Here is a 10976-nt window from a genome sequence, read left to right as displayed (position 1 = left end):
AGTGATATTTTCATGTTTGAGCAAACTTCAGATACTTCGTTGATTTTTCTTTCTTATGGTGCGTTACCGCCCTCTAGTGGCCATTAAAAAATAACACCCAGAGCCGTTTATTCTTGGTGTTGCTCCTTTATTTGAAACATAAAAGGATTTAACGGAACATTTATGTTTGAAATATCCGAGATGTTAACATTTTAGCACATCTCTCTTCCTTTCTCTCACAAACAGTCACTTTCTCTTCCATTCAGGCATTTTAACAACACATCCAGAGCAAATAGGGAAAAAGAAAAAAAAAATCATTACCATCCCCCTGGAACATGAAGTTGATTTACAATCATCCCATCAATCAGTCATTCATTGATGAAATAAAAAAATAGGCATGTAATGAGAAGGTGCTGGTGTCCTCTGCTTACATTTACAAAAAAACCAACAAGCTTCGTGTTAAAATCCGTTTTTTTACTCCGTTACATAAACCGATGACAGTGAGCCAGTTGGTCTCCGTATTTGTCTAACGACAAATTAACCGAACTTTTTTCAAATTATTACAAAGTAAAGTTCCCATTTCTTCAACACAGACACATTGAAATTAGGAGTAAAACTTTAATTTGAGGTGAAATTAAACTTTATGGGTTGCATAAGCCTGGACTTTGAGATCATTGTGAGAGAAATGTTAGAACAGACCTGATTTTGTTTTATAGGTTTATTAGGCAGCAAACCTTAAAACTGCACAGTTGGCTGCATTCTTCTTCTTCAAAATCTTGCAAAAACATTCCAGATTGCACCCTGATTGTACCGACATTAGAAAACTGATCTAAAATTAAAGTTTCTGCAGAATCAGAAGCAGCTTTTCCACTTTTTTAGACCATTTGAATCAACAGGGTTTGAAAAATACTGAAAAAACCACCTAAATACTTGCTTAGTGTTCAGAAACCCATCATAGCACGTGGCTAAAGCTTAGCAGTTACCTAATGTGTTAAAAGTTAGCATGTATATGAATGCAAAAGCAGCAACTTCGAATTTCTGAGTGAAGTTTTAGTGTTGAAGGTAAAATTCACCTGATCTCCACTAACTGATTCGTTTGAGGTAAATCTAAGAGAAGAAGAATCACTTCAGATTATTTCAGAGCAAATCTGGGAGTCAGAAAGCGCTGATGTGAATAATCCTGAGTAGGGCTGGGCGGTAAATACTAAAAATGAAACATTTTGTTGCTTTCGTTTCTAAACTAAGTGGATTTTATTTTACTGATTCCTTCTGAGTTGTATGACGGATTATCAGGGACAGGCTACGAGAATTTTTGCTTAATTATGAGAATAAATCATAAGATTAGCAGAATAAAAACTCTATTTTACCAGAAAGATGTTTCAAAATACAAGAAAAAGTCGTTTTATTAAGAAGGAAGCTTTTAGAGTTAAGATCTAGCGTGAGTTAATGTGATTCTTATATCCAAATAGTCGTTTGTTCCGATACTGATGATAATTTAAATGCTGATGTGTTAAAAATGAATTATTTACACATCTGCTCAGCATTCCTCATTTTAATTTTGTTACTTTTTGTGTCACAATTCTCATAAAATTGCCATTTTATTCAACTCTATTCTTAAATATTATGACTATATTCCCATCATTTAAAAGGAAAAATAAATAAATCGTAGCCTGGCTCTGATGCTAAAAATCCAAATAGAAGCTGTAAAACACAAGATGGAAACAATCGGCTCCTCCTGTTTAGCCGCTCGGTCCGAACGCGGCGCCGCCCGGTCCGAACTCGGCGTCGCTCGGTCCGAACGCGGCGCCGCCCGGTCCGAACGCGGCGCCGCTCTGAGACGTCGTTGGGGAGAAATAGCGTTGCAGATGTCATTAGTGTTTGTAACATTTCTTCACGACCCTGTAAAGCAGTTAATTTTTGTTTTTTAGTGAGTGAAACAATAAACAGATTTGAGCTTTGACACTGATTCACACATTCCAGGTTTTTCTTTTTCTCCTCTCCGCCATGTTTTTTCCCGCTCGCCGTCTCAGTGTTTGAGCGAGAAGTCGCCCGTGTTGAGGCGCGGCCGCGGCAGAGCGCCGAACATCTCCGTCCCGTCGGTGGCGCCGGGGACCAGCAGGGCCTTCATGCTGGCGGCGATGTGCTCCAGGTCGGCGCAGCCCGCCTGCAACGCACACGATTAATCAGATTAATCAATCAATTCAGTAACTGATTGATCAATAACTGGAGTGTACACTCAAAAAAAGAAAAAGTTAGAGCAGCCAACACTATACACATTTAAGATTAAATGTAAAAAAATAAATGCTAAGTTGTTGCACATTAGGCAACAAAATGTTAATTTTATTTACAAAACAGAAGGAATTAAATTGTTTATTTTAAAACAAAGGCTAAAATAAAAAATAGGCAGAATGTGCCAAATTTTTTTTGTCAAAGTAACAAAATGACTAATTAATTAATCATGTTTAATCCATTATCCAAATAATCGTCAACAAATTCAGCAATCGATTGATCATTACTGAGTATACAGACTCAAATATATTTTGATTTTTCATCCGATTAATCAATTAATCATCAAAAATAATGAAACCATTAATCAGATTGATTACTGAAATAATCAACTAATTTAAAATGAATAGGATGTTAATTTTCTTAGTTAAAAAAGGAATTGTTTATTTGCGTTTATAATTCATTTCCAATATTGCAAAAACAGGTTAAAATGCTAAATATATAGAACTTTCCAATTTTTTATGATTAATCGATTAATCTGCAAAATAATGAAACAGTTAACTGTAATTAATCAATTACTAAAATAATCCTAAACTATTTAGTAATCAATTAATCATTACTGGAGCATACAGACTCAAAAAAAGGTAATTTTCTGAAAGAACAACATTCTCAGAGCAGCAATTAAGCCACAACTGTAGACATTTCAGTTTGTTTATTTTAACTACTGATGCTACAGATGATCAATCATTCAGGAAAACTAAGTTGTTCCATATTAGGCAATAAAATGTTTCTTATTGAAATCTTTTTATGTGCATTCGTATATATATATATATATATATATATATTGTTTTTTTTTTTACCCCTCCAGGGGGTCGTTTTGTGGTCTCTAGTGTCCCCCATATGACAGCAGGCTGACAGGAAACGGGGAAGGAGAGGGGGGAAGACATGCGACAAATGTTGTCGGGTCCGGGAGTCGAACCTGCGTCGAGGACTCAAGGCCTCCAAATATGGGTCGCACTAACCGCTACGCCACCACGGCACGCCCGCATTCGTATATATTTTTAATATTGCATAAAAAAGGCTAAAATAAAAGATAGGCAGAATGTGTTGAATTTTTATCCAATTAATTGTCAAAATAATCAAACGACTAATTCATTAACCAGATTAATTGCGATTTAGCAATTACAGAAATTATGGTAAACTAATACAGTAATTGATTAATCGCTAACCAGTTTATAAAGACCCAAAACTATTTAATATGCAATATTCAGAGCAATTAAATTGTTTATTTGGTTTGAATAAAAATTGTGCAGAATGTGACATTTTTTTAAACAATAAATTGATAAGAAATAATCCTCAGAACTATGAATAGATTAATAATTAGCCCTAGACAGATAGATATTAAAAGCAGCAGAAATAAGCTTCATGTTTCTGTTACCAAAAGTGGGTTGACCTTTTGAACTTTCAGATGCTTGCAGCTGAATAGTGTCTGTCTTTAGAGGCCATAGCATCGCCTTTAAAAACATTATTCTTTAAGAACATTTAACAGTGAGAGCCTCATTACATATGTACATCAACATCAAGAGTGTTCAAAGTGGGGCCTGTGGGCCGTTTACAGCCCTTGGACTGATTTTATGCGGCCCCCTCAAAACAATTAATTTTCAATTTTATAGAATAATCGTAGCAAATGGAACAAAAGTTACGACAGAAAACACAGAGTTATAACTCTGCTCATACTTTTGCTTTATTTCTCCTTCCTGAGGAAAGACTGGATCCTTAAGATACATCAGAACTTGTCATGGTTACACTTTCCCCTCATAACTTGGAGGGATTTGAGTTTGTTTTAGAGTGTAATCGCTGTTGCAGCTGCACAACACTCAGCTCTCATTTATTCCTCCTCTGCAAAACAATGACTGAAGTCCGAGTCATTAAAAACATCAAAAACTTACATTTTACTTCAGATTTTCAGTTATTTTAGAGCATTACTGCTTCTAAACAAGAGATAAAACTTCAAAACATCGGGTCATAACGCCAATCAGACTTCCTCTTTATTCCTCCACCGCAACAAGTCAAGTGTGTTCTCAACTGTCCACTAAAATGTGTTACAATTACACTTTTCCTCAAAATTAAATTGATTTAGAGTCTAAACTCTTCAACAGATCGACTGAAGGCAGAAATCTGTGTCCATCAAAATATACATAAAATTAAATTAAATTTATACATAAATACACAAGTAAAAAGTGGCCACCCAAGAAATTACTCAAGAGTAAAAAAAGTATTTGGTAAAAAGTCTAATCAAATAATTGATCAAATTATTAATCATTAAATAGTTAAAGATTATATGATCAGACAGACCAAAATACAAAGAGGAAATTTTGGTATTTTAAGGACCAAAATTACAATAATTCTTATAAACAGCAAACAATAAAATCAGGCAAAAGAAAAAATGTTTCCAAATCAGTTTCTTTCAATAAAAAACAAATTAAACTTTAACAGAAACTGCAGGTCTGTGTCTGGTGAATGTTTGGTTAAAACATTTTTGTTTTTCACTCAGTGGGTAGAAAATCCAGAAATTTTACTCAGAGTAGAGATACCACTAAATGAAATTACTCAAGTAGAAAAGTATAGTGTAGTAGAAATATTCCTAAAAGTACTTTTTTTCTTCAAAAAGTTACTTAAGTAAATGTAACTATTTACTCTATTCTACTCTAGTTTTATCCAAGTAATAAATCACAGACGTAACTTCATTATTTTAGCCTCATTTTAGTTTAACAGCGGATTATTGTGATTTTATCCACTTGAGGATGAATTTAAATAACCTCAGAACCTTCAGAGCAGCTCTGATTCAGAAAAGCCTCAAATTGAAAGAGGAACGTTAAACCAGTTAAAACTGTGAAGTAAATCGGAGTTTTCTGATGGCTCACCCGCTCTCCGCTGCCGCTGTCTCCCTGAGCGGCTCTGCTGCTCTTGCAGCCCCACACGGGGACGGACACGGGCAGCGAGCGCGCCAGCGCCGTGGAGTGGGCGTGGCGCGACGAGAAGGCGTGCTGCCCCACGGCCAGGCCGCGCGGCGGCGGCGGGGCGTCCTCGCTCAGCGAGCCTGGTGCAGACAGGACGAAGAAGCAACGCTTTACTCCAACATGTATGTGATGAAGAAGAGCTGGGCGATGAATCTCTTACCGTCGGTGCTTTCCTCCTCTCCATCGGACTCAAAGAACGGCTCACAGTCACGAGAAAGAGAGTCCTCGTCCATGGAGAAAACGCCTAAAAACCGATTACAAGTTTTTAAAAACAGACACTTAGAGAAGCAACCAACAAAAACTTATTTAGGGTAAACTCCATAAAAAGTATCTAATAAGATTCTGACTTTTTACTATTTTACACCCAGTTTTTCTACCCTTTTACAGTCGATTTGCTAGACGATTCTACAGACTTTCTTTCAAAGTATATTATTAAATGACTGATAATTTGATCAGTTACTCGGTACTAGAGTTGACTTTTTAATAAACACGTTTTCACTCTAACTTGAGTAACATTTTCGGGTCCTCTGCTCCTGGTAGAGGGTCTCAGTGAAAGTCTGTACGCTTTAATCCTAACATAACCTCGAGTTTAATATTCAAATCTACTGAGAAATTAACATTTTTGTTTTCTTTAAATCCGTTCCTCCTGAAAGAAGATTTCCTTTCTCACAGGACCGAACTAAAACAATCTGCCTCACCTGCACTTTCATTGCCGTATGGTCGTCTCTCTTCCATGTCTTCCTCCTCTTCCTCCGCCTCTTCTCCTTCCTCCTCCAGGTCTACGATCCCGGCTCTCTGTCTCCCTCGCTCCACCTCTGTGGCGCTCCGCTCCCGGTTGCCGTTCTGCCCGACGCCCTGCTGGCTGGTGCCGTCCGGGCTGTAGATGGACGGGTAGCTCTGGGAATACAGTCTGTTGTTGGGGCTGACTCCGCCCACTACGCAGTCACCTGTGAAGCTCTGCAGAGATTCAAACATGTTTTAAATGGGAACTTTGAATAAAAATGTGGAACATATTCCTACTTACTAGGGATGCAAGTTACCGATTAATTACTTTTTCTCTTGTATCAAGAGGTACGAGTATCTTTCCATAACACAAAGGGCTACATTTTCATAATATTCTGAATTAAAAATAATTAATTTTCACATTGGATTTTGTCAGCTGTATTAAATACTGACTGAATTAACAGAGAATTTTGGTTTTCTCATGTTACACAGACATATTGATAAAATATAGCAAAAACAGCAGCCTATCTATCAAGTTGCTAAATAGAAAAATAAAAGATGAAAAGAATAAAATATGAGATCCACAAAACGAAGAGGCTACATTTTTATAATATGCTGAATTAAAAATAAATCAGCTGCATTAACCCTTTCATGCATAGTGGTCACTACTAGTGGACAGCTATCTATAAGCCATTTTCTTGTGGATTTTTATGCTGTAAATGCACACAAACCACTGAAGTGGACAATAATGCATCATGAAATACACCATCAACTACTGGCCATCAGCTGCAAATGCGAGAAATTATTGTTCTTAAACCCAACATGGCCGACAGACAAAAAAAGCAAGCCACCAACCTTGTCCCTCCTTCTACTGTAGTCTTGCCCTAAATAACTTTTGTATTTTTCAAATAACTTTGTATTTGGAAAATATTACAATTGATCACCTAAAAAAAAATAAAAAATTTTCCAATTTTTTTCCTACCTTTTTTTATGCCTTAAAAAATTGGAAACAAAATCCTGACACAAAGGATAATAATTCATGCATGAAAGGGTTAAAAACTGACTGAATAAGCAGAAATTTTTTTATGTTCTCACATTAATACACTTTATAAAATAAAATAAAACAGGGACCTCTTAAGTTGCTGAATAAAAAAAAATAAAAGATCAAATGAATAAAGCATGAAGACACTCTATGGTTTTTTCTACATGGGAATGTTTTTATTTCCCTCCATTCTGCGCTTTAACTCACCAAAAATCAATCTTGCATATTGGCGCCAGGTTTTTTTTTCATCATCTTACCATTTTTCTGCGTTATCCCCTGTAGCTGTGGCAACAAATCTTTGTTGTTCAAGATGAGAGAAATAAATATATTATGGAGCTTTTGAAAGAATAATTAGTTACGGAGAGGGGAACAGATTAATTCAGACGGTTAAAATATTTCGTTCCCCCTCATAAATTTGGTAAATAAAGAGGAAATGTTTTCAAATTCTCAAAGATACGTCGCTAATGTCGGACCGGCTAACGCGATCTGGCTGCCGTTATTGCATCAAAGTGCAACTACCTCAAAAGGCTTCTGATACCCGGGGTAACAACAGCACGCTTGTGAAACTAAAAGGAAATAAGTTAATTAAAGTCCGATGCCAAAGTAACAAGCTAGCGAAGCGTCACATAAAGGACATTTTCCATCCCAAACCTCTCCGTTTGGACCGTTCTAGCCGCCATCTCTGTTTATGTATCAACGGACTATGTGCTTAAAGATAACCAGCGCCGCCCTCTGCTGGATGGCGGTCAAACTACAACACTAAAAGATGCCACTCGTTAATCGACTGGAACTCATTTTAAACTAATAAACCATTAACCAACATTAATTTGTCAGTCGATTATTTACTTGCACCCCTACTACTTACCCCTCTGTATCCGGTGTCAGAGGTCAAATCAACCAGCAGCTTGCCTCCTTGCTCTCCTGCGCTTTGCCGCGTGTGCTTCTGGGCCGTCAGCATGGACGTGGCGTGCAGCACACCGATGTCGTCCACGTAGCGGCGCGCCGACTCGGCCAGGAAGCCCTGACCCCACACGCTGTAGGAGAACTCGTATTCCTTCGGAAAGCCGGCGCCGCTTTCCCGCTTCTTCCCGACTTCACCTTCACTGGCCGTCAACCGGAACTTCTTGCAGGCAGTGAGGATGGCCAGGTCGCAGCCGGACTTTTGGCAATAGGCTTCCGCAGCAGAGAGTAGAGCCAACCAGCTCTCTTTGTGGTTGTCTGGGATCTCCGGCTCAGAGGAGTGGGTTACAGAGGCCATAATGGTGATTCTAGAGAATGGCCTGACAAAATAACTGACTAACACTGAAAAACAACTAAGAACTTCGGATTTTAAACTGATTAGAAATGATCTGAGGTGCCAAACTGAATGAAATACCGACTTTGGTTGCTGTCTGATTTTACTTAAGGCTTCTTTGCTGGTGTTTCTGCTTGGCTGAAGATAAAAATGCAAACTAATCAAGTATGGAGGCACACGGTGACTTAAAGATATGGTAGCTGGGAGGTGGTGAGAGCCAAGGGAGAGATGGAAAAGATGCCTGGAAAAAAAAGAGAGAGAAAATATTCAGACACGAGTTTCACCCATTAATTTTGGAATTATTCTGATTTATTTAAACTCTGGCTAAAACGATTAATCATTAGCTGGAGTTTAGAGGCTCCAAAACAGGCAATTTTCTGGAAGAACAACATAGTCAGAGTAGTTGAGTCAGAACTGTACAAAAGGAACCAGAATTTTGCATTTAAGATTAAATAAAAAAAACATTTTAGCACTGTCCAACACAAAACTCAAGTGGCATTATTCAAGCTTCATCCGGTTCAAATTGTGAGAGAGAAAATCTATTAATTGTCTTTTTCTATCAAACTATTAATGCCTTAATTAAAAAAATAATTCAACAGATCAGCCCTTATTTGTAGTAATATATCAAGCAGAAATGATTGAGCTTTTCACATTTTGATGTTAGGATTCTCTTTTAGCTGTAGATTCATTCTTTGCTAATGATTATTTTAGTAATTGATTATTCTGACAATTAATTGAACAAAAGCTGACACATTCTTCATTAAACTACGCATGTATTTTTATACAATATTAGAAATACATTAAATATGTACATAGAGAAACAATTAAACTCCTTCTTCAATAAGAAAATAAATATTTTATAGCCTAAAATAAAAGCAATAAAAGAGCACTTCTCTAGCAAATTCTAACAAGTGAAGCTAAAACAATGCCATTTGAGGAGTTTGGGCTAAAACATATTTACAGACAGTGTTTTTATATTAAATACATAATGTATATATTTTGTACAGCTTTGCCTTATTTACTGCTCTGATTGTTTTTTTCCAACATAAGGTTCTTTTATGCAACTCCAATTAATTGATTGATAAATTAGTTGATGATTACTTCAATAATCTTTTAATCTCGATTAAAATTCAAGAAGAAGACATGGACAAATCATGTCAACAACAGTGGTATAATATTCAGCCACATTAAAGTCATGAGCTACTTTATGCTTTTGAGCCCTTATTTACCATTTTTGCGATACGAGGAGCAGAGACTCAAGTTTTAGCTTTTTGGTTGTGATCTAGAAACCATTCAGCGTTTCTTCTCTGTTGTGTCAGCTATAACTATGGATCGGAACTCAGATATGTACAGTTAAATCTGCAGAAACCAGTGTGTTGTAACTGCTGCAGAGTCCTCCTCCTTCACTTAGCAATGCTAACTGCAGCTGCTGCCAGCAGAGCCTCCGCTCCGTGTGAATCCTTCCCACGGACAACGCTAACTCCGGCAAAACTGCACGCTTTGCGCTTATCATTGCGGCTGCGACCGCTGCAGCAGCAGCTGTTGTTGTTTATCTTGTTATTCAGTCCAATGTTGTGTGCAGCCAGCCTCCTGCTGCTGATGAATCCGCATCTCTCCTCCCTTTTCAGGCTTTAAGAGCAGACCTGACTCGGCAGTAATGAGGTGGAAAGTAAGAGGAACATGTCCACTTACCTGTTCAGTTTCTTTCTTCACCGCTGCCAGGTGTTAACCGAGTTTAATGAATGTTTTTACCCCACGCTTTCTGCCCTTCTCCCACGGTTTCTCTCCCTCAGCTAGCCTCGACACCAGCGGAGGAAAGCTAGGAGCCGGTGAGCTACAATATATCCGGTTATCGATTTCAAAATAAAAGCAGATTTGCTAATAATAAGAAGAAGAATGGACAATTTTATTTATTTTATATAATTTCCTAATTTTATTTGGAAATAATATTTTTTTAATGTTTCTTATTTATAAGAAAAATAATTATCAAAATGTCTTATAAGCAGTAATTGCAAGCTAAGTCTGTTAAATTATTTCCATTCAGTTTAATTATGGAGTTCCAATATCACGAGACAGACTTGGCCAATTTGCAGGTTAATTTCAACAAATAAGCATATAGTCGAGAAAGTCAATTTAAATTTAAAAACAGATTATCCTATATTACGAGGTTTAATTGCACTCAGTGATAAATTAAAATTGTTTATTTCTTTTAATTGCGACAACTCTGGCTTACATAAAATGAATGATATAGCAACAACAACAACAACAACAATAATAATAATAATAATAATAATAATAATAATAATAATGAAGTACAACGAAGGACTAATACGTATATTTTTCCTGTCCAAAACGATATTAATTCAACCTATATTAAAAATAAATTGTAACTGACACAGCTATCAGAGCTACTTCCTGTCTTTTCCTGGTTTGTTTCTGACTTGACGCAGCTCTTACGTCACCTGTTTACCGACGTGATAAGTGGTTGTGAACGAGCACGTTTTCGCTATTTACTTGTGCACGAGCAGCAACCTCTTTTAGCTTATGGTTATAATACAGCTCAAACCTTCACGCTGCAGACACATAGCAACAAATATCATGGCCAGATCGCGCATATATCTTAATACAATAATATACCAAACTAAAAGTATAAAATAATTTCGAACAATGACATAAATGTTCCTTGATCATA

General features: G+C 36.9%; 1 protein-coding gene across 1 annotated transcript; it reads right to left on the bottom strand.

Annotated features, from left to right (window-relative positions):
* Nucleotides 1–110: 110 nt before the first annotated feature.
* On the bottom strand, nucleotides 111–10127 carry akt1s1 (AKT1 substrate 1 (proline-rich)). The gene is made up of 6 exons (XM_028042291.1): nucleotides 9977–10127; nucleotides 7856–8525; nucleotides 5924–6182; nucleotides 5386–5469; nucleotides 5130–5305; nucleotides 111–2143 (listed from the first exon to the last, which is right to left on the bottom strand). The coding sequence occupies exons 2-6, from the start codon at nucleotides 8246–8248 to the stop codon at nucleotides 2006–2008; spliced, it is 1050 nt and encodes a 349-aa protein (XP_027898092.1). The 5' UTR covers nucleotides 8249–8525; nucleotides 9977–10127; the 3' UTR covers nucleotides 111–2005.
* Nucleotides 10128–10976: the final 849 nt, after the last annotated feature.

Source organism: Xiphophorus couchianus, chromosome 16 (genome assembly GCF_001444195.1).
Source record: "Xiphophorus couchianus chromosome 16, X_couchianus-1.0, whole genome shotgun sequence".
In the NCBI taxonomy this organism is placed as follows: Eukaryota; Metazoa; Chordata; class Actinopteri; order Cyprinodontiformes; family Poeciliidae; genus Xiphophorus; species Xiphophorus couchianus.
Note: the sequence above shows the minus strand (reverse complement) of the source record. Positions and strands in the feature narration are given on the sequence as shown.

Bases quoted from the DNA above. Each gene is read 5' to 3' on its own strand.
- akt1s1 (XM_028042291.1), bottom strand. From the start codon at position 8,248: ATGGCCTCTGTAACCCACTCCTCTGAGCCGGAGATCCCAGACAACCAC. The intron at 5,470-5,923 runs GTGAGGCAGATT...ATCGGTTTTTAG, and splicing joins ATACGGCAATGAAAGTGCAG to GCGTTTTCTCCATGGACGAG. The intron at 5,306-5,385 runs GTAAGAGATTCA...TGTCTGCACCAG, and splicing joins AGAGGAGGAAAGCACCGACG to GCTCGCTGAGCGAGGACGCC.